At 37.7% G+C, this 24,066-nt stretch overlaps 1 protein-coding gene across 2 annotated transcripts in view; it reads left to right on the top strand.

Moving 5' to 3' along the window:
* RC3H1 (ring finger and CCCH-type domains 1) overlaps positions 1 to 24,066 on the top strand; it is a 100,099-nt gene that overhangs the window by 37,356 nt on the left and 38,677 nt on the right. The window contains exons 2-5 of one of the 2 annotated variants that reach the window (XM_036843671.1): positions 1,722 to 2,093; positions 13,221 to 13,341; positions 14,382 to 14,621; positions 15,070 to 15,245. In XM_036843671.1, the coding sequence (XP_036699566.1) occupies positions 1,863 to 2,093; positions 13,221 to 13,341; positions 14,382 to 14,621; positions 15,070 to 15,245 (768 nt within the window). In that variant the 5' untranslated portion in view covers positions 1,722 to 1,862. Of the gene's footprint in view, positions 1 to 1,721; positions 2,094 to 13,220; positions 13,342 to 14,381; positions 14,622 to 15,069; positions 15,246 to 24,066 lie in introns of those variants that run through there. The other variant, XM_036843680.1, reaches the window with a different exon arrangement.

Genomic DNA, 24,066 nt, shown 5'->3' with positions numbered 1-24,066 from the left:
AACTTAATCAACTTCAGCAAACATTTCTGACTAATATCCAGTCCTCGTTCTGAATATTATGTCTTCCAAACACTTTTTTTCCTTTATTTTGAAGCATTCTACAACCCCATGTACAATTGTAATTGTAGCATTTGACTCTACAATTGAGTGATTACATACTGTATTTTCTTTTTTAGCACTCTGGATGATAGTCTCATTTTTATTAAGTAATAATTTAATATAAACATACTTGTAGCTACTCATTCTGTTTGCAGATGCATTTTATTTAAATTATTTATAATTAAAACATTATAGAAATCAAAATGTGGACAATTTCTTTATTCACTTTCTTATTATTGCAAGGGCGATTTGGACATATACTCAGATAACTTTAATTTTAGATCTTAAATGTGATTAACTTGGTAACTGTTTAGGTTCTTAAATTTTTTTTCCACTGTCCATTTATCTGATAGCACACTTCACAGAAACCCAGACAAAGCTGAGGTTACTCAGAAGGCAGATACTATGAGTATGCTGTTTCACTATTTCCCTAACAATTCAGAGTCTGGCACACAGTAGTAATAGTGCTTAGTAAATAATTGTTGAATGAATGGATACAGTTTTTAGCATACCTAATAGAAATTGTTCTCTCAATAATGGGCTTGCATTTAAGGTTGAGTTACTTCAATAAAACATGAATTAAGTGTAATGCTTGAAGAGTAAAATGGGTAGATAATTTACTTTTCTAATAATTACAGCTTAAATGACATTTTTGTTTCCATCTTTGTAAGCAGTCTCTGCTGAGCATGATCAAATTGTTAAGAACTTGTAACACTATGTTACTTTATTGTTCTGTGCACCAGTTCTCATTTTTAGAAACTACAGTTAAAGTACTGCAGGTATTGTTTAAGATGTGTGCTAGAAACTTCAGATTAGGTTTTGTATGTAAAGAAAATTTCTGTTAGATGCAGGTGATAAGTTTTGTGATTTGGTTTTTATCCCCTACCAAAAGGAGAGGGTAGACAGTGAAATTTGACTGTGTATGTGTTCTGGTTAACTGTATTGACCTATCATTTTTTAAATTTGGGAATTTAAAAAATCTTTTGAAGGTAAATACTTTTAACTATATTCTAACACAACATACTGTAGCAACAAGTATAAACCATAACAGAGGCTTAAAAGATCTTTACCAGTAAATAAAACTCTTAAAAATAAACCTTAAAAAGAACACCACGGTCTCTTTTTATCTCATTACCCACACTGAATTTGATGATAAAGTATTTTAAGGTAGATTTTATTTTAGGCCAATTTTTTTAAGACTCTTTATTAGGGTGTAACATACACCGAAATGCATATGCTGTAAGTGTAAAGCTTGATAAATTTTCACAGCTGAACATATTAGCGTGTTCAGATCAGAATATTATTAGCTATCTTAAAAAGGCTAATTTTAAAATATAAAACAATCATAGACTTAGATAAACTTGAGAGACTTACATTTTGGATCTAACTTTATTACTAACTTGTCACCTTCAGCAAGTTATTTCCTCTTTTTGGGGTCTACTCCCCATCTCTAAAATGAGGGGATAAGACTAGATGTTTTATTATGGCTCTCACTTTGTAAAAATGCAAAGAGGTGGACTATGTTGATATAAATGTGGTATAAAATCTTATAGGTAGTAGGGTGAGAATGTACAGTTTAATTGAAAAGGAAGAGGCTCATTTTTTTTTTCTTTGTTTTTCAGGTAATATTTCACACTATGTGCTGACTGTATTTACAGAAGATATTTAAAAAAAAAAATAAACTTTTTTCAAAGATTTTGATTCCAGTGGAATCTTTGCTTTAGATTTTGTGTGTGTGTGAGTGAATTGTAACTCCAGAAACAATGCCTGTACAAGCTCCACAGTGGACGGATTTCCTCTCCTGCCCAATTTGCACTCAGACTTTCGACGAAACAATTCGAAAGCCCATCAGTTTGGGTTGTGGCCATACTGTCTGCAAGATGTGCCTGAACAAACTCCACCGCAAGGCTTGCCCGTTTGACCAGACCACTATCAATACAGACATTGAACTCCTCCCAGTAAACTCAGCATTGCTGCAGTTAGTGGGTGCTCAGGTAAGTTGAGTAACTTGTTATCCTTTTAAATTTCTGTATGTGTGTTTTTTCCTCCCGAGGGAAACTTGTTAAGATCTGGTAATATAGCATTCTATTTTTTTTTTTTTAACATCTTTATTGGAGTATAATTGCTTTACAGTGGTATGTTAGTTTCTTCTTTATAACAAAGTGAATCAGCTATACATATACATATATCAACATGTCTCTTCCCTCTTGCATCTCCCTCCCTCCCACCCTCCCTATCCGCCCCCCTAGGTAGTCACAAAACACCGAGCTGATCTCCCTGTGCTATGCGGCTGCTTCCCACTAGCAATTGGTTTTACATTTGGTAGTGTATATATGTCCATGCCACTCTCTCACTTTGTCCCAGCTTACCCTTCCCCCTCCCCCTCAAGTCCATTCTCTAGTAGGTCTGCGTCTTTGTTCCCGTCCTGCCCCTAGGTTCTTCATGACAATTTTTTTTTTTTTAAACCACTGTACACTTTAAGATTTATTGATTGATTGATTGATTGCTATGTTGGGTCTTCGTTTCTGTGCAAGGGCTTTCTCTAGTTGCGGCAAGTGGGGGCCACTCTTCATCGCGGTGCGCGGGCCTCTCACTATCGCGGCTTCTCTTGTTGTGGAGCACAGACTCCAGACGCTCAGGCTCAGTAGTTGTGGCGCACGGGCTTAGTTGCTCCGCGGCATGTGGGATCTTCCCAGACCAGGGCTCAAACCCGTGTCCCCTGCATTAGCAGGCAGACTCTCAACCACTGCGCCACCAGGGAAGCCCCCATGACAATTTTTTAAAAAAATTTTTTTTACATTCCATATATATGTGTTAGCATACGGTATTTGTTTTTCTCTTTCTGACTTACTTCACTCTGTATGACAGACTCTAGGTCCATCCACCTCACTACAGATAACTCAATTTCGTTTCTTTTTATGGCTGAGTGATATTGCATTGTATATATGTGCCACATCTTCTTTATCCATTCATCTGTCGAAGGACACTTAGGTTGGTTCCATGTCCTGGCTATTGTAAATAGCGCTGCAATGAACATTGTGGTACATGACTCTTTTTGAATTATGGTTTTCTCAGGGTATATGCCCAGTAGTGGAATTGCTAAGTCGTATGGTAGTTCTATTTTTAGTTTTTTAAGGAACTTCCATACTGTTCTCCATAGTGGCTGTATCAATTTACATTCCCATCAACACTGCAAGAGGGTTCCCTTTTCTCCACACCCTCTCCAGCATTTACTGTTTGTAGATTTTTTGATCATGGCCATTCTGACTGGTCTGAGATGATATCTCATGGTAGTTTTGATTTACATTTCTCTAATGATTACTGATGTTGAGCATTCTTTCATGTGTTTGTTGGCAGTCTGTATATCTTCTTTGGAGAAATGTCTACTTAGGTCTTCTGCCCATTTTTGGATTGGGGTGTTTGTTTTTTTGATACTGAGCTTCATGAGCTGCTTGTAAGTTTTGGAGATTAATCCTTTGTCAGTTGCTTCATTTGCAAATATTTTCTCCCATTCTGAGGGTTGTTTGTTCGTCTTGTTTATGGTTTCCTTTGCTGTGCAAAAGCTTTGAAGTTTCATTAGGTCCCATTTGTTTATTTTTGTTTTTATTTCCATTTCTCTAGGAGGTGGGTCAAAAAGGATCTTGCTGTGATTTATGTCATAGAGTGTTCTGCCTATGTTTTCCTCTAAGAGTTTTATAGTGTCTGGCTTTACATTTAGGTCTTTAATCCATTTTGAGTTTATTTTCGTGTATGGTGTTACGGAGTGTTCTAATTTCATACTTTTACATGTACCTGTCCAGTTTTCCCAGCACCACTTATTGAAGAGGCTGTCTTTTCTCCATTGTATATTCTTGCCTCCTTTATCAAAAGTAAGGTGACCATATGTGCATGGGTTTATCTCTGGGCTTTCTATCCTATTCCATTGATCTATATTTCTGTTTTTGTGCCAGTACCATACTGTCTTGATTACTGTAGCTTTGTAGTATAGTCTGAAGTTAGGGAGTCTGATTTCTCCAGCTCCGTTTTTCTTTATCAAGACTGCTTTGGCTATTCGGGGTCTTTTGTTTTTCCATACAAATTGTGAAATTTTTTGTTCTATTTCTGTGAAAAATGCCAGCGGTAGTTTGATAGGGATTGCATTGAATCTGTAGATTTCTTTGGGTAGTAGAGTCATTTTCACAATGCTGATTCTTCCAATCCAAGAACATGGTATATCTCTCCATCTGTTGGTGTCATCTTTAATTTTTTCATCATTGTCTTACAGTTTTCTGCATACTGGTCTTTTGTCTCCTTAGTTAGGTTTATTCCTAGGTATTTTATTCTTTTTGTTGCAATGGTAAATGGGAGTGTTTCCGTAATTTCACTTTCAGATTTTTCATCATTAGTGTATAGGAATGCAAGAGATTTCTGTGCATTAATTTTGTATCCTGCTACTTTACCAAATTCATTGATTAGCTCTAGGAGTTTTCTGGTAGCATCTTTAGGATTCTCTATGTATAGTATCATGTCGTCTGCAAACAGTGACAGCTTTACTTCTTCTTTTCTGATTTGGATTCCGTTTATTTCTTTTTCTTCTCTGATTGCTGTGGCTAAAACTTCCAAAACAATGTTGATTAATAGTGGTGAGAGTGGGCAACCTTGTCTTGTTCCTGATCTTAGTGGAAATGGTTTCAGTTTTTCACCATTGAGGACAGTGTTGGCTGTGGGTTTGTCATATATGGCCTTTATTATGTTGAGGTAAGTTCCTTCTATGCCTACTTTCTGGAGGGTTTTTATCATAAATGGGTGTTGAATTTTGTCAGAAGCTTTTTCTGCATCTATTGAGATGGTCATATGGTTTTTCTTCTTCAATTTGTTAATATGGTGTATCACATTGATTGATTTGCATATATTGAAGAATCCTTGCATTCCTGGGATAAACCCTACTTGATCATGGTGTATGATCCTTTTAATGTGCTGTTGGATTCTGTTTGCTAGTATTTTGTTGAGGATTATTGCATCTATGTTCATCCATGCTATTGGCCTGTAGTTTTCTTTCTTTGTGACATCTTTGTCAGGTTTTGGTGTCAGGGTGATGGTGGCCTCTTAGAATGAGTTTGGGAGTGTTCCTCCCTCTGCTATATTTTGGAAGAGTTTGAGAAGGATAGGTGTTAGCTCTTCTCTAAATGTTTGATAGAATTCGCCTGTGAAGCCATCTGGTCCTGGGCTTTTGTTTGTTGGAAGGTTTTTAATCACAGTCTCAATTTCAGTGCTTGTGATTGGTCTGTTCATATTTTCTATTTCTTCCTGGTTCAGTCTGAGAAGGTTGTGCATTTCTAAGAATCTGTCCATTTCTTCCAGGTTGTCCATTTTATTGGCATAGAGTTGCTTCTAGTAATCTCTCATGATCATTTGTATTTCTTCGGTGTCAGTTGTTACTTCTCCTTTTTCATTTCAAATTCTATTGATTTGAGTGTTCTCCTTTTTTTTCTTGATGAGTCTGGCTAATGGTTTATCAATTTTGTTTATCTTCTCAAAGAACCAGCTTTTAGTTTTATTGATCTTTGCTCTTGTTTCTTTCATTCCTTTTTCATTTATTTCTAATCTGATCTTTATGATTTCTTTCCTTTTGCTAACTTTTGGGGGTTTTTGTTCTTCTTTCTCTAATTGCTTTAGGTATAAGATTAGGTTGTTTATTTGAGATGTTTCTTGTTTCTTAAAGCAGGATTGTATTGCTATAAATTTCCCTCTTAGAGCTGCTTTTGCTGCCTCCCATAGGTTTTGGGTCGTCGTGTTTTCATTGTCATTTGTTTCTAGGTATTTTTTGATTTCCTCTTTGATTTCTTCAGTGATCTCTTGGTTATTAAGTGTTTAGCCTCCATGTGTTTTTATTTTTTACAGATTTTTTTTCCTGTAATTGATATTTAGTCTCATAGCGTTGTGGTCGGAAAAGATACTTGATACGATTTCAATTTTCTTAAATTTACCAAGGCTTGATTTGACCCAAGATATGATCTATCTTGCAGAATGTTCCATGAGCACTTGAGAAGAACATGTATTCTGTTGATTTTGGATGGAATGTCCTATACATATCAATTAAGTCCATCTTGTTTAATGTCTCATTTAAAGCTGTGTTTCCTTATTGATTTTCATTTTGGATGATGTGTCCATTGGTGAAAGAGGGGTGTTAAAGTCCCCTACTATGATTGTGTTCCTGTCAATTTCCCCTTTTATGGCTGTTAGTATTTGCCTTATGTATTGAGGTGCTCCTGTGTTGGGTGCATAAATATTTACAATTGTTCTGTGTTCTTCTTGGATTGATCCCTTGATCATTATGTAGTATTCTTCTTTGTCTCTTGTAATAGTCTTTAATTTAAAGTCTATGTTGTCTGATATGAGAGTTGCTACTCCAGCTTTCTTTTGATTTCCATTTGCATGTAATATCTTTTTCCATCCCCTCACTTTCAGTCTGTATGTGTTCCTAGGTCTGAAGTGGGTCTCTTGTAGACAGCATATATACGGGTCTTGTTTTTGTATCCATTCAGCCAGTCTATGTGTTTTGGTTGGAGCATTTAATCCATTTACATTGAAGGTAATTATCAATATGTGTGTTTCTATTACCATTTTCTTAATTGTTTTGGGTTTGTTTTTGTGGGTCTTTTCCTTCTCTTGTGTTTCCTACCTAGAGAAGTTCCTTTAGCATTTGTTGGAAAGCTGGTTTGTTGGTGCTGAGCTCTCTTAGCTTTTGCTTGTCTGTAAAGGTTTTAATTTCTCCATCGAATCTGAATGAGGACCTTGCTGGGTAGAGTAATCTTGGTTGTAGGTTTTTCCCTTTCATCACTTTAAATATGTCCTGCCACTCCCTCTGGCTTGCAGAGTTTCTGCTGAAATATTAGCTTTAACTTTATCGGGATTCCATTGTATGTTATTTGTTGTTTTTCCCTTCCTGCTTTTAATATTTTTTCTTTGTATTTAATTTTTGGTAGTTTGATTAATATGTGTCTTGGCATGTTTCTCCTTGGATTTATCCTGTATGGGACTCTCTGCGCCTCCTGGACTTGATTAACTATTTCCTTTCCCATATTAGGGAAGTTTTCAACTCTAATCTCTTCACATATTTTCTCAGTCCTTTTCTTTTTCTCTTCTTCTTCTGGGACCCCTATAATTCGAATGTTGGTGCCTTTAATGTTGTGCCAGAGGTCTCTGAGACTGTCCTCAATTCTTTTCATTCTTTTTTCTTTATTCTGCTCTGCAGTAGTTATTTCTACTATTTTTCTTCCAGGTCAGTTATCTGTTCTTCTGCCTCAGTTATTCTTTTGATTCCTTGTAGAGAATTTTTAGTTTCATTTATTGTGTTGTCCATCATTGTTTGTTTGCTTCTTAGTTCTTCTAGGTCCTTGTTAAACGTTTCTTGTATTTTTTCCATTCTATTTCCACGATTTTGGATCATCTTTATTATCATTATTCTGAATTCTTTTTCTGATAGACTGCCTATTTCCTCTTCATTTGTTTGGTCTCGTCGGTTTTTACCTTGCTCCTTCATCTGCTGTGTGTTTCTCTGTCTTCTCATTTTGCTTAACTTACTGTGTTTGGGGTCTCCTTTTCACAGGCTGCAGGTTCGTAGTTCCTGTTGTTTTTGGTGTCTGCCCCCAGTGGCTAAGGTTGGTTCAGTGGGTTGTGTAGACTTCCTGGTGGAGGGGACTAGTGCCTGTGTTCTGGTGGATGAGCCTGGATCTTGTCTTTCTGGTGGGCAGGTCCACGTCTGGTGGTGTGTTTTGGGGTGTCTGTGGCCTTATTATGGTTTTAAGCAGCTCTGTTCTAATGGATGGGGCTGTGTTCTTGCTTGCTAGTTGTTTGGCATAGGGTGTCCAGCACTCTAGGTTGCTGGTTGTTGAGTGGGGCTGGGTCTTGGCGTTGAGATGGAGATCTCTGGGAGATTTTCGCCGTTTGATATTACATGGAGCTGGGAGGTCTCTGGTGGACCAATGTCCTGAACTCGTCTCTCCCACCTCAGAGGTACAGGCCTGTTGCCCGGCCAGAGCACCAAGACCCTGTCATCGACACGGCTCAGAATAAAAGGGAGAAAGAAAGGGAGGGAGGAAAATAAAGTTATTAAAATAGTAAATAGAAAGTAATTATTAAAAATAAAAATTTTTTTTAAAGTAATAAAAAGAAAGAAAGAAAGAGAGAGCAGCCAAACCCAAAACAAATCCACCAATGATAACAAGCACTAAAAACTATACTTAAAAAAAAAAAAAGGGGAGACAGAACCGTAGGACAAATGGTAAAAAGCAAAGCTATACAGACAAAATCACACACAGAAGCGTACACATACACATTCACAAAAAGAGAAAAAGGGAAAAATATATATATATATCGTTGCTCCCAAAGTCTGCTGCCTCAAGGTGGTATGATTCGTTGTTTATTCAGGTATTCCACAGATGCAGGGTACATCAAGTTGATTGCAGAGATTTAATCCGCTGCTCCTGAGGATGCTGGGAGAGATTTCCCTTTCTCTTCTTTGTTCTCACAGCTCCTGGGATTCAGCTTTGGATGTGGCCCCGCCTCTGCGTGTAGGTCGCCTGAGGGCATCTGATTCCCGCCCAGACAGGACGGGGTTAAAGGAGCAGCTGATTAGGGGGCTCTGGCTCACTGGGGGGGTGGGGTTACGGATTGCGGGGTGAGCCTGCAGTGACAGAGGCTGGCATGACGTTGCACTAGCCTGAGGCGTGCCATGTGTTCTCCCAGGGAAGTTGTCCCTGGATCACGGGACCCTGGCAGTGGCGGGCTGCACAGCCTCCTGGGAGGGGAGGTGTGGAGAGTGACCTGTGCTTGCACACAGGCTTCTTGGTGGCTGTAGCAGCAGCCTTAGCATCTCATGCCCGTCTCTGGGGTCCGCGCTGATAGCCGTGGCTCGCGCCCATCTCTGGAGCTCATTTAGGCGGCACTCTTAATCCCGTCTCCTCATGCACCAGGAAACAAAGAGTCAAGAAAAAGTCTCTTGCCTCTTCAGCAGCTCCAGACCTTTTCCCAGACACACTCCCGGCCAGCTGTGGTGCCCTAGCGCCTTTCAGGCTGTGTTCACGCAGCCAACCCCAGTCCTCTCCCTGGGATCTGCCCTCCGAAGCCGGAGCCTCAGCTCACAGCCCCTGCCCATCCCAGCGGGTGAGCAGACAAACCTCTCAGGCTGGTGAGTGCTGGTTGGCACCGATCCTCTGTGTGGGGATCTCTCCACTTTGCCCTCCGAACCCCTGTTGCTGCACTCTCCTCCATGGCTCCGAAGCTTCCCCCCTCCGCCTCCCGCAGTCTCTGCCCGCGAAGGGGCTTCCTAGTGTGTGGAAACCTTTCCTCCTTCACAGCTCTCTCCCACTGGTGCAGGTCCCGTCCCTATTCTTTTGTCTCTGTTTTTTCTTTTTTCTTTTGCCCTACCCAGGTACGTGGGGAGTTTCTTGCCTTTTGAGAGGTCTGAGTTCTTCTGCCATTGTTGAGTAGGTGTTCTGTAGGGGTTGTTCCACATGTAGATGTATTTCTGATGTATTTGTGGGGAGGAAGGTGATCTCCACATCTTACTCTTCCGGCATCTTGAAGCTCCTCCTGCCTTCTATTTAAGTAGATAAAATTTTGTTCAGTACTGTGCAGATCCTTTATTTCAGTACGTTAAGGAGATTTGTTATGGTGGTGCAGTGTTTCTAGTCACTGTACAGTAACATTCATTCGGTCTGGTGGTCAGACTTTCTCAACAGCCTCAGCTATCAGATCACTAGAGAAACCTAAGAGGTAAGTCACAAGAACTTCTTAATATTGAAGAAAATATTATTCACAAAATAATTGCATTTTACTTAATAGGAAAAGTGAAGCTGCTTCAGACTATTTTACTTAGTAGACACTAACTGAAATGAAAGATCAAGAAAGTGACGAAAACTATAGAGCACAGCCTTTGGGAACCATTTGTCTAGAGTAGGAGCAAATACCCCTAGGTACCTAAATATGAAAGTTACTCTAGTAATTCTGAAGGTAATGCTCTGAAAGTTTTGTGTCAGTATTCTCAAGGTAGAGATCAGTAGTATCTTCAGAAGGTTTCACAAAGCCAAGGGAAGCAGGCTTTTCAGAGTTAGGTATGATTCACTTAAACAACCCCTCACTGTTAATTTGCATAGTGTGAGTCTAAAGTATCATATGTTTACCATAAATCATTTTCCAAATAAATATGCTGGAACTTTGGACATTAATATTTATATTAATATTAGCACCACTAATATTTGCTAAATCAGTCTTTCTGTAAGTTGATAAAAAGTAGGGAAGGTTGATATTATGTATGTAGGAGATAAAGAGAGCAGTTTTCGAACAGCTTATTCCAAAGGAAAACTTACTGGGACTTCCCTGGCGGTCCCGTGGTTGGGACTCCATGCTTCTACTGCCGGGGGCATGGGTTCAGTCCCTGGTTGGGGAACTAGGATCCTGCATGCCACACGGTGCAGCCAAAAAAAAAGGAAAACTTACTTTATTTACAAATCTATCTTGATGATGTCGCCAACACTACAAAATATTAATATTTGTCAGAGGGAAATTGCATTCGATTGTTTTTCTTCTCTTCCTATACTTAATTTTTCATTTCATAATCATTTCTCTTTTTGTTTTGAAAGTTCCATTATGACATTTTGGAAATGTTATTAAAATAGACTTATTGGGGGTAACCATTTCATTAATGTAATATTTTAATAACAAATAACCAAGACTTACTTTTTTTCATAAAGTTGTCTAAGGATGAACTAATTCTTTTTCTACAAAATGAGTAAGACCTTGTCATGTCTTAACTGTAACAACTAATGTTTATGAAATTCGAGGATAGGACATTTTAATCCATAATAGCCATTATTTTAACCCCACAGATTTCCATTAAAAAACTGTTAGAAGTAATAAATGAATTAAGCAAAGTTGCAGGATACAAAGTTAACACGCAAAAATCAGTTTCATTTCTGTACACTAACAATGAACAATCCAAAAGGAAATTAAGAAAATAATTTCACTTACAGTAGCATCAAAAAGAATAAAATACTTAGGAATAAATTTAGCGAAGGAGGTGAAAGACTTGTACATTGAAAATAAAACATTGCTTAAAGAAATTAAAGAAGACATAAATAAATGTAACGACATCACCTGTTCACACACTTAATATTATTAAGATGACAGTACTACCCAAAGCAATCAACAGATTCAATGCAAGCTTTTTCAAAATCCCAATGATGTTTTTTGAATAGAAAAACCCATCCTAAAATTTATATGGACTCACAAGGGACCCTAAATAGCCAAAACAGTCTTAAAAGAAGAACAAATTTGAAGGAATCACACTTCCTGATTTTGAAACTGCAAAACTCTAGTAATCAAGACAGTGTGGTGCTGGCATAAAGACTGGCATTTAGATCAGTGGAATGGAATAGAGAGTCCAGAAATAAACCCACATATATGGTCAAATGACTTTTTACAAGATTGCCGAGACCATTCAATGGGGAAAGGACAGTCTTTCCAGCTAATGGTGCTGAGCAAACTGGATATCCAAATGCAAAAGAATGAATTTGGACCACTACCTCACACCATATACAAAAATCAAAATAGATCAAAGGCTAAAAGTAAGAGCTAAAACTGCAAAACTCTTAAAAGAAAATATTTGCATAAATCTTTGTGACCTTGGAGTAGGCAGTGTTTTTTTAATTTATTTTATTTTATTTATTTATTTGGTTGTGCCAGGTCTTAGTTGTGGCAGGCGGGTTCCTTTAGTTGCAGCTCGCTGGCTCCTTTGTTGCAGCACACAGGCTCCTTAGTTGTGGCACGTGGGCTTTTAGTTGCAGCATGCATGTAGGATCTAGTTCCCTGGCCAGGGATCGAACCCGGGACCCCTACATTGGGAGCATGGAGTCTTAACCACTGTGCCACCAGGGAAGTCCCTAGGCGGTATTTTTTTAGCTATGACACCAGAAGCACAAGGAACAAAAGATAAATCAAACTAAATCAAAATTTAAAACTTAGTGCTTCAGGGAATTCCCTGGCAGTCCATTGGTTGGGACTCCGTGCTTCTTTCATTGCTGAGGGCCTGGGTTCAATTTCTGGTCGGGGAACTAAGATCCCACAAGCCACGTGGTGCAGCCAAAACAAAACAAAAAACTTAGTGCTTCAAAAGACACTGTCAAGAGAGTGAGAGAACAACCCACAGAATGGGAGAAAATAATTGTAAATCATATACCTGTAAGAAACTTGTATCTAAGAACCCTTACAACTCAGTTATAAAAAGAACATGATTTTTAAATGGGCAAAGGTCTGGACACTTCACCAAAGAAGATATGCAGGTGGCAAATGAGCAAATAAAAGCTTGCTCAGCATTGTTTGTCATTAAAGATTTGCAAATTACAACAACAATCAGAAGTACAAACTACTATGTGTAAAATAAATAAGCTACAAGGATATATTGTACAACAAGGGGAATATAGTCAACATTTTATAGTAACTATAAATAGAATATAATTTTTTAAAATTGTGAAAACAACAGCAACAGTGAGCTACCATCACATAAATTAGAATAGCTAAAATTCAAAACATTGACAGCACGAAATACTGGTGAGGATGTGAAGCAAGAGAGACTCATTTATTGCTGGTGGGAATGCAAAATGATACAGCTACTTGGGAAGTTATTATATGATTCTGTTTATAGGAAATGTCCAAAATAGGCAAATCCGTAGAGACAGAAAATAGATTAGTTTTTTCCTAAGGCTGGAGGGGGTTTGGGAGGAAATATGGCAGGGGTGACTATGGGGTTCTTTTGGGGGGGCCATGAAAATGTTCTAAAATTGTGATGGTTGTATAACTGAGAATATACTTAAAGTTATTGAATTATATACCTTAAATGGGTCACTTATGTGATATGCAAGTTATATCTCAATAAATCTGTTACAGAAACAAAACAAAAATTTAAAAGTGCAGTAATTTTGTGTGTATGTATATAAAAGATCTTTTGAAAGAATTCAGTAAATTTAATGGGAGTTTTGATGTTACCAGTGTTAGAGTAGGAGTGCATAAAACATACTGAATAAAACATTTGATTATAATTAATTAGTGAGCACTCAAACACACCTTTTTTTTTTAACCTCTAGGTTCCTGAACAGCAGCCCATTACTTTGTGTAGTGGGGTTGAAGATACAAAGCATTATGAGGAAGCCAAGAAGTGTGTAGAAGAATTAGCACTGTACCTGAAACCACTCAGCAGTGCTAGAGGTAAATCAGATGAAATTATCCATGCTGAGCACGTGTTCATTAAAGATGCTTTTGTCACCATAAAAATTGTGAGCTATAAGTGAATGTTAACGAAATTCATTTATTTATTGTAAGCCAAACCCACTGGTGCTAAATAATTTATATCATTACAAACCACATCAAATAAAGTGGTGAGTTTAAAGTTTATGTACTATTTATTGGAAACATTTTTTGAATGAGTTGCAAAAGTAAGTATAAACACACTAGTGGTTTCAGAAGGGCTCTCTATCATTTGACAACTCTAAATTGTCGGCCTTCTATCCAGTTTTGTGTGGTATGCTGTTGGGGATACAATAAAATTGGAAGTTGCCATTACTGTCTTGCCATTATGGCTTGTTTTCATTAGGAAGGTGAGCTTAACCACTAGGAAATATACCAGACCTGTTAGGACCTCAAGATTTGGGTTTTTTGGGGGGTTTTTGGGGTTTTTTTTTTTAACATCTTTACTGGAGTATAATTGCTTTACAATGGTGTGTTAGTTTCTGCTGTATAACAAAGTGAATCAGCTATACGTATACATATATCTCCATATCCCCTCCCTCTTGCGTCTCCCTCCCACCCTCCCTATCCTACCCCTCTAGGTGGTCACAAAGCACCGAGCTGATCTCCCTGTGCTATGCGGCTGCTTCCCACTAGCTATCTATTTTACATTTGGTAGTATATATTAACTCCATGCCACTCTCTCACTTCGTCAAGATTTGGGTTTTTAATTACTAATATTGACTGGCCTTTTTTTCTTTATTTCTCCATGATTAAAATGAATAATGATATATTTAATGTCATAATGAGTGTTAACATTTGCATGCAATAACAGCTTTTGTATACTTTTAAAATGCAAACTAGGCTTCACTTGTGTAATTTGTATTGTTTGTTTTGAATATTCTGATAGAACCCAGAACTATTCCACATAGCCATAAGTCAATCAGCCCATCAGAGGAAGTTTTTCTGGACTCTAAAATTACATTGGAAACCTAGAAATAACTTTATTTTCTGTTTTAAAGGAGTGGGTCTGAATAGCACTACTCAGAGTGTTCTGAGTCGCCCAATGCAGAGGAAGCTGGTGACTCTGGTCCACTGCCAACTAGTAGAAGAAGAAGGCAGGATTCGTGCCATGAGGGCAGCTCGATCTTTAGGTGAACGAACTGTTACAGAGCTCATTCTCCAGCACCAGAATCCTCAGCAACTCTCTTCCAATCTTTGGGCAGCAGTCAGAGCTAGAGGCTGCCAGTTCCTTGGACCAGGTATATAATTAGGTTTGATATTTACTATACCATTAATTCTAAAAGTATTTATAGTGTAGGAGCTATAAGTGATGTACAAAGGCTAGTTCTTTGCAATATTCTGTTGTTATCAAGTAATATCCCACTTGGTATCCCACAATAATGGCTTGGGTAATTCCATGTCAGTTTTTCAGGATACTTAAAACTTTTAATGCCAAAAGTTTATTCATTTTGATAGAGGTTTTCCCTAACTGTATTAATCTTTTATCTGCTTTCTTAAATAAAGTATATGGAATGTAATAAAAAATTGCCCCCAAATGGTTCAAAAGTGTAACTGAATATCGGTTGTTGTTGTGTTGCCCATTAATTAAGTGGTACCTGTAAAAATTATTAAATGTTTCCCTTCTAAGAAATGGAGTTATCTTATCTCTGTACGTGATAAATTTTGGTTTTGCTCAACTTTTCCTAGCAATGCAGGAGGAAGCTCTAAAGCTGGTTCTCCTGGCCTTAGAAGATGGTTCTGCTTTGTCAAGAAAAGTATTGGTTCTCTTTGTGGTGCAAAGGTTGGAGCCACGGTTTCCTCAAGCCTCTAAAACTAGCATTGGGCATGTTGTCCAGCTCCTTTATAGAGCCTCCTGCTTCAAGGTATGAACCTATGGTAACTTTCAGCTTAAAAGGAAACGTCCTTTCCCCAAACTTAGGTAGTAAGACTTTGAGTTTAATAAAGTTGCCTGTATCTTTTCATAAAATTTTAGCAGTTTTTCTTTTCTCTTTTAAAGAATATAGATGGTGTCCTGTTAAAGTTAAATCTTGTATTGAATTTTGTATGTTAGATATTGTACAACATAGATTAAATCAAGGCTTATAGATTTTTGTATTTGAAGAGACTAAAAAGCCATGGCCGTGTTCCACCAAGACTGCAAACAGAATTGGTCTAAAGAGAGAGGGTCATTGAAGCAGGAGTACATTTTATTTGGCTATTTGCTCCTGATATAATTCCACATATACAGTACTGGAGCTCCATTTGCCATTTTGGTTTTAGTATATATAGTAATGCTGGACATGTCCTTTGTATGCCAAGTTGAATCAGCACTACTTCAAACACTGGTGCCCACTATGTATCACTTATTGTTCATCCTGTTTTCCTAGCTTCTTAATGTCAGGGTTTCTTGCTTTTGACACAACACATAACAAGTACTTCATGGGCCAGGGAAGCATGTCTCTAAAAAATTGTTAATTCATACAAGCTATAAGGAGGTCACCACATTCCCTCATCAGACACTGAAACTAAAAAACTCCCACATTAGCCATCCTGCTATATTCTAATCTTGTCATTTTTTGAGAAGGATAAAATGGTTCACAAAATCAACAGAGCATATAGATTTAACTTAAAAAAATTTTTTTTAAAGTTCTAGCTAAATGCCAATATTATTCTGTTTCTTTCTAGACTCAGATTATATACTGAAAATGGGGTGTGGATTCCACGTCTGTACCCACCCCTCTTGTTTTCCCTACGTCCCTCTGGAGCTCTCAGAACCTCAACTGGTCCAGATTGTCCCTGAATAACTCACATTTGTTGTAATGGTTGTAATAACCTGACTGTACAGTGTAATCCGGAATACATTTCAGAATGTCTGTCTGCTTCCAGTGTTACTTCTCCATTAACAGCGCCAGATAGATACAGTATAGGAAGCTTAAGAAATAAAGGGAAGGAAATCCAGCCCTCCTCTGTGAAGAAGAATAAGGGGCTCAAAAACGCCAGAATACCCCAAGTGAACCTTTCTCAATCCTAATTTAAAACGTTAATAGTAATTTTAAAAAGATTGGAATATGTAAAAATCCAATTATTTTTCACTTGGGTCATGATTATGTCCCTTTATTTCATTGTCCACCTGCTTTCTTCTTTTGGTGGCAGTTTGTACTATACTCTCAATCATGAAAAGATTCATCTTCTCTCATCACAATAGGTCCATACCCTAAACTGTATTCACTATTGCAGAGTTTCTATTAAGTGTCTGCCAATATCCATTTCATCTTCTTCATGGAACTCAAATCAGCATTTTCCTTTCTTTGCAGGTGTTTGTGTCCGTATAGCTGTGTTCTAGCTGGGTCTTTTTAGCATCTCTTTTATTTCCATTGGAAAAGCCTTTTCAAGCTGCAGGATAATTCTAGGCATTTTTAGTACAGTACAGTTCCAGGACTTCAGACATTGCATTTCTTGGAAATCTTTAAGTGTTTTTAGTTAAAGAGAGTTTTGAGAGCCAAGTCCACGGAACCAGTACATCATATAGAAAGCATATACTACATTTTAATGAGATTTAATGTATATTGAGAGGGTGTTTCATACATATACATATACATTTGGTCTTTTGACTTGCCTTTGAATAGGAGCAAAATATATTTAGTTTTTGTGACTGTAGTTCTTGATGTTTATCTGTTTGGTCTCTCTATGGACTTACCTAACAAAATTTAAGTTAGACCTTCTTATAATAAGAATGGAATACAAGTAAAAATATATCAGTATGACCTAGAAGTCCTGACTAAGATAGTCTATTGTTTCTTTGATGGGAGGGAAAAAAAATTGGGAATTTTCTATAGAGGAATTTGAGTCCTTATGAGAATAAAAGATTAGCAAGGCAAAAAATGTTGTAAAATATGTTAGGATATACGTGATCCTAGACTAGAATTAATTCTTTTACTTTGATTTATTAGGGCTTTGGCCTGAATCCAGCTTGACTTAAAATGTGAATTATTAAGGGTGATACCACTAGTACCTACCTCAACAAGTTTAAAGAATTAAATGAGTTAATATGTCACTATAACAGTTAATAAGGTAACTTAACACACTGGCACATACTAGGTGCTCAATAAATGTTAGTTATTTTTATTGCTAAAAAATATTATCATCATTGTCGTACAGCATCTTAGAATTTGCACTTTCAGGTGGTGAGCTAACCTACAAAACTGCAGGGAGAATTAAACCAAATACAAATTAGTCATCTTTAGAATCACACCAGCATCTGAAGCTCTTTCAGTTATTGAGTACCAGCTATCTCAATACCAGGCAAGCCCAAGAGTAATAATCCATAGATATGAAGAAGAAGCACGGTGTTTTTCAGAATACTTGTATGAGTGTTTTCTTCTTTTCTTTTTTTTTTCCACATCTTTATTGGAGTATAAATGCTTTACAGTGTTGTGTTAGTTCCTGCTGTACAACAAAGTTAATCAGCTGTTTGTATACATGTATCCCCATATCCCCTCCCTCTTGAGCCTCCCTCCCACCCTCCCTATCCCATCCCTCTAGGTGGTCACAAAGCATCGAGTTGATCTTGTGCTATGCAGTAGCTTCCCACTAGCCATCCATTTTACATTTGGTAAGGTGTATATATGTCATTGCTACTCTCTCACTTCTTCCCAGCTTCCCCTTACCCCACTGTGCCCTCAAATCCGTTCTCTATGTCTGTGTCTTTATTCCTGCCCTGCCACTAGGTTCATCAGTACTGCTTTTTTAAATTCCATGTGTATGTGTTAGCATACGGTATTTGTTTTTCTTTTTCTGACTTAACTTCACACTGTATGACAGATTCTAGGTCCATCCAACTCAATACAAACAACTCAGTTTCGTTCCTTTTTATGGCTGAGTAATATTCCATTGTATATATGTGCCACATCTTTTTAATCCATTCATCTGTTGATGAACACTTAGGTTGCTTCCATGTCCTGGCTGTTGTGAATAGTGCTGCAGTGAACATTGTGGTACGTGTATTTTTTTTTTTTTTTTAATCTTAAGGAATTTATTGATTGGTAACAGGAGTCTAGAAGTAGGGAGGTTCCTATCTGGCTAATTCACCAGATCAACCACATCCTCAAAAACCCAGGCTTCTCCCATCAGTCTTTTCTGCATCTCAGGTGGATCAGCTGCTCTTCACGTGGCTGCCCAATGGTGGAAGAAATTCCCAGCTCACATGCTCAGACACTAAGAAGCAGAGGAAGAAAGTTTGACTTCCTTGTGTCTCCTCTTAAGGAACCTTTCCCAAGAGGGACTCCACTGTCCCTCCAACAGATGTCCCATTGCATCTCATTGTGAATGTGACACACTAGGTCACATGACACTTCCTAAGTAGTCTCCAACTCAGATAATGGAATTGCCAGCATTGGCTTAGACCAGGGTTTATTCACCTTTTCTGTGCCATGGGCCCCTTTGGCAGTCTGGTGAAACCTAGGGACCCCTTCCCGGAATAGTCTATTTAATTGCATAGAATAAAATGACCAGATTACAAAAGAAACCAACTATATCAAAAAATATATTTTTTAAGTCATACAGGAATAAACTTGCTTCTTTATTAGTGCACTAAATAACAAAATCTAGTGGCAGATCTAATAACAACCATAATTTTTAAGTAGTGATGAGGATAAACAGTGTTCTGAGATACCTGTAATAACTTTTGTGATATGAAAATATTTGTGATTTCCATTGGTGACAAAGTCACAAGTTACTGCTAACGATACTGTGGTTTGTTGCTTACATTCATAATAGAAGGAAATGTTAAATTTCAGTTGGAGTTTAATGAAAAGAAAGACATAGTTTTTTTTTTTCTTTTTTCCCAATGAAAGATTGTGAATCCCATGCATTCCATCCACGGACCCTTGGTAGGGGTGGTCTGTGGACTACATTAAAAGCCCCTAGCTTAGATGAATTAAGATTCACATACTGAGTCTGGGAGTGGGCAGCTCTTTACTGAGACAAGTGGCTTCAAAGGAGTGTGGATATCTAAACTAAATCAGGACTAACTCAAGCAAAAAAAGAAGTAAGAGTGTGAAGAGGGTGGGAGAGTAGGGTAGAGGAGGAGTGGGGTGATCTTGACTCCAGGGTCTGCTCCGTGTAGGGTCAGCAAGGGCTTCCTTCAGAGGGAGAACACTTCTCATCACTGGAGGAAGAGACCTTGTCAAGGGGACTCAGACATACTAGGATTCCTGCCAACCTTGGCATCTTACATACCGCCCCCGCCCCCCCCCCCCCCCCCCCCCCCCCCCCCCCCCCCCCGTTTTATTTACTTTTGTTTCTTGGTTGGTTTTCTTTAAACATCTGTATGTATTTCAAGGTACAGATATAAAACTTGCCCTTTACAAATATTCAGCCTACTGGAATATATCCCTTCTATCCCACTCCTTAGAAGTGACTACAGCTCTCAGCTTAATGGATGTCTTTTCAGACTACTTGCTATGCACATGTGATATCCCACCAGCTTACAAACTTTCTTGTGTTAGCAATGCAGAGTACCAGGCCCTGCCCTCCCCCATGCTGGTGAATGAGAACAGCCTCAGTGTGCTAGATGCTAAACTCACAGTGTCCCCTTCGATTCCCCAAAGACACTTGAGGTTCAGGCAGGGGAGGTGGCCCTCACACCGCATACCTCAGAAGTGGCAGAGCTGAGATTTGAACCCATGTCTGTCAGACCCCAAAGTCCATTCTCTGAATGCCATATGTGTTGGTTTGTAGAGCTGTACCTGATGGTCCAGTCATTTTTTCCCTTTTTTTTTTTTTAAGGAGTGGGGTGGGCATATTCCTGGAACCTGGCTTGGATGGTGCCAACTTGAAATGGGCGTTCACATTGAGGTGTTCGGGTGTCTCATCAATAAGGCTTGAGTCTCCTAAATCATTCACAGGAGACTCCAGACATATTCAAAAGGCAGCATTGGAAGCCTGAGAAGAATTTACAGTAAAGCTAAAAAACAAGGCAAAGATGTCCTCTATGAGTTCCATAATTTAACATTATCTTGGAGGTACTGACCAATGCAGTTAGACAAGAGAAAAAAAAATAAAGCTTATATAGATTGGAAAGAAATGAGAAAGATAATCTTACTTGGGGAGATCATTAATCAGATGAAAAACTATTATAAGCAAAAAAAATTCAATAAGGTGTCTGGATACAAAAGTTAAAATACAGAAACCAATAGCACTCACGTTTATGCAAGCTGCATCTCGTTAGAAGACATACAGAAGAAAAGATTACATCACAATAGCAGCAACACAGGTGTTTTGGAATGAATTTTTTTTAATGCAAATCTGTAGGAAGGAAACATCTAAATGCTCTCTTCTCCTCAACATCTTACTATAAAAATTTAAAAACATACATAAAAGTTTAAATAATTACATGGAGAACACCCATATACCCACCACCTAGATGCTCCAGTTAACATTTTTTGTATTTCACATGTATTACACATATCAGTCCATATATAATCCTTTTATTCATTCAAAAATCCGTTATTTTTGTTTGTTTCTTTTAATTAATTTATTTTTTCTTATTAGTCATCCATTTTATATACATCAGTGTATACATGTCAATCCCAATCGCCCACTTCATCACACCACCACCCCCACCCCTTGCTGCTTTCCCCCCTTGGTGTCCATATGTTTTTTCTCTCCTTCTGTGTCTCAATTTCTGCTCTGCAAACCGGTTCATCTGTACCATTTTCTAGGTTCCACATATATGCGTTAATATACGATATTTGTTCTTCTCTTTGTGACTTACTTCACTCTGTTATGACGGTCTCTAGATGCATCCACGACTCTACAAATGACCCAATTTCGTTCCTTTTTATGGCTGAGTAATATTCCATTGTATATGTGTACCATATCTTCTTTATCCATTCATCTGTCTGTTGAAGGGCATTTAGGTTGCTTCCATGACATGATTATTGTAAATAGTGCTGCAATGAACATTGGGGTGCATATGTCTTTTTGAATTATGGTTTTCTCTGGGTATATGCCCAGTTGTGGGATTGCTGGGTCATATGGTAATTCTATTTTTAGTTTTTTAAGGAACCTCCGTACTGTTCTCCATAGTGGCTGTATCAATTTACATTCCCACCAACAGGGCAAGAGGGTTCCCTTTTCTCCACACCCTCTCCAGCATTTGTTGTTTGTAGATTTTCTGATGATGCCCATTCTAACTGGTGTGAGGTGATACCTCATTGTAGTTTTGATTTGCATTTCTTTAATAATTAGTGACGTTGAGCAGCTTTTCATGTGCTTCTTGGCCATCTGTATGTCTTCTTTGGAGAAATGTCTATTTAGGTCTTCTGCCCATTTTTCAATTGGGTTGTTTGTTTTTTTTAATACTGAGCTGCATGAGCTGTTTATATATTTTGGAGATTAATCCTTTGTCCGTTGATTCGTTTGCAAATATTTTCTCCCATTCTGAGGGTTGTCTTTTCGTCTTGTTTATGGTTTCCTTTGCTGTGCAAAAGCTTTGAAGTTTCATTAGGTCCCATTTGTTTATTTTTGTTTTTATTTCCATTACTCTAGGAGGTGGATCAAAAAAGATCTTGCTGTGATTTATGTCAAAGAGTGTTCTTCCTATGTTTTCCTCTAAGAGTTTTATAGTGTCCAGTCTTACATTTAGGTCTCGAATCCATTTTGAGTTTATTTTTGTGTATGGTGTTAGGGAGTGTTCTAATTTCATTCTTTTACATGTAGCTGTCCAGTTTTCCCAGCACCACTTATTGAAGGGGCTGTCTTTTCTCCATTGTATATCCTTGCCTCCTTTGTCATAGATTAGTTGACCATATGTGTGTGGGTTTATCTTTGGGCTTTCTATCCTGTTCCATTGATCTATATTTCTGTTTTTCTGCCAGTACCATATTGTTTTGATTACTGTAGCATTGTAGTATAGTCTGAAGTCAGGGAGTCTTGATTCCCCCAGCTCCGTTTTTTTTCCCTCAAGACTGCTTTGGCTATTCACGGTCTTTTGTGTCTCCATACAAATTTTAAGATTTTTTGTGTTAGTTCTGTAAAAAATGCCATGGGTAATTTGATAGGGATTGCATTCAATCTGTACATTGCTTTGGGTAGTGTAGTCACTTTCACAATATTGATTCTTCCAATCCAAGACCATGGTATATCTCTCCATCTGTTGGTGTCATCTTTAATTTTTTTCATCATTGTCTTATAGTTTTCTGCATACTGGTCTTTTGTCTCCTTAGGTAGGTTTATTCCTAGGTATTTTATTCTTTTTGTTGCAATGGTAAATGGGAGTGTTTCCTTAATTTCACTTTCAGATTTTTCATCATTAGTGTATAGGAATGCAAGAGATTTCTGTGCATTAATTTTGTGTCCTGCAACTTTACCAAATTCATTGATTAGCTCTAGTAGTTTTCTGGTGGCATTTTTAGGATTCTCCATGTATAGTGTCATGTCATCTGCAAACAGTGACAGTTTTACTTCTTCTTTTCCAATTTGTATTTCTTTTATTTCTTTTCCTTCTCTGATTGTCATGGCTAGGACTTCCAAAACTATGTTGAATAAGAGTGGTGAGAGTGGACATCCTTGTCTTGTTCCTGATCCTAGAGGAAATGCTTTCAGTTTTTCACCATTGAGAATGATGTTTGCTGTGGGTTTATCATATGTGACCTTTATTATGTTGAGGTAGGTTCCCTCTATGCCCACTTTCTGGAGAGTTTTTATCATAAATGGGTGTTGAATTGTGTCAAAAGCTTTTTCTGCATCTATTGAGATGATCATGTGATTTTTATTCTTCAGTTTGTTAACATCGTGTATCACATTGATTGATTTGCGTATATTGAAGAATCCCCGCATCCCTGGGATTAATCCCACTTGATCATGGTGTATGATCCTTTTAATGTGTTGTTGGATTCTGTTTGCTAGTATTTTGTTGAGGATTTTTGCATCTATATTCATCAATGATATTGGTCTGTAATTTTCTTTTTTTGTGATATATTTGTCTGGTTTTGGTATCAGGGTGATGGTGGCCTCGTAGAGTGAGTTTGGGAGTGTTCCTCCCTCTGCAATTTTTTGGAAGAGTTTGAGAAGGATAAGTGTTAACTCTTCTCTAAATGTTTGATAGAATTCACCTGTGAAGCCATCTGGTCCTGCACTTTTGTTTGTTGGAAAATTTTTAATTACAGGTTCATTTTCATTATCTGTGATTAATCTGTTTATATTTTCTAATTCCTCCTGGTTCAGTCTTGGAAAGTTGTACTTTTCCAAGAATTTGTCCATTTCTTCCAGGTCCTCCATGTTATTGGCATATAGTTGCTTGTAGTAGTCTCTTAACGATGTTTTGTATTTCTGTGGTGTCAGTTGTAATCCCTCCGTTTCCATTTCTAATTTAGTGATTTCATTCCTCTCCCTTTTTTTCTTGATGAGTCTGGCTAAAGGTTTATCAATTTTGTTTATCTTCTCAAAGAACCAACTTTTAGTTTTATTGATCTTGCTATAGTTTTCTTTGTTTACATTTCATTTATCTCTGCTCTTATCTTTATGATTTCTTCTTTCTACCAACTTTGCATTTTCTTTGTTCTTGTTGCTTTAGGTGTAAGGTTAAATTGTTTATTGAAGATTTTTCTTGTTTCTTGAGGTGAGCTTGAATTGCTATGAACTTCCCTCTTAGAACTGCTTTTGCTTTGTGCCATAGGTTTTGGATCGTTGTTTGCATTGTCA

This window comes from Balaenoptera musculus, chromosome 1 (assembly GCF_009873245.2).
Source record: "Balaenoptera musculus isolate JJ_BM4_2016_0621 chromosome 1, mBalMus1.pri.v3, whole genome shotgun sequence".
NCBI classification, from domain to species: Eukaryota; Metazoa; Chordata; class Mammalia; order Artiodactyla; family Balaenopteridae; genus Balaenoptera; species Balaenoptera musculus.
This window is presented reverse-complemented; position numbering and strand designations above follow the sequence as displayed.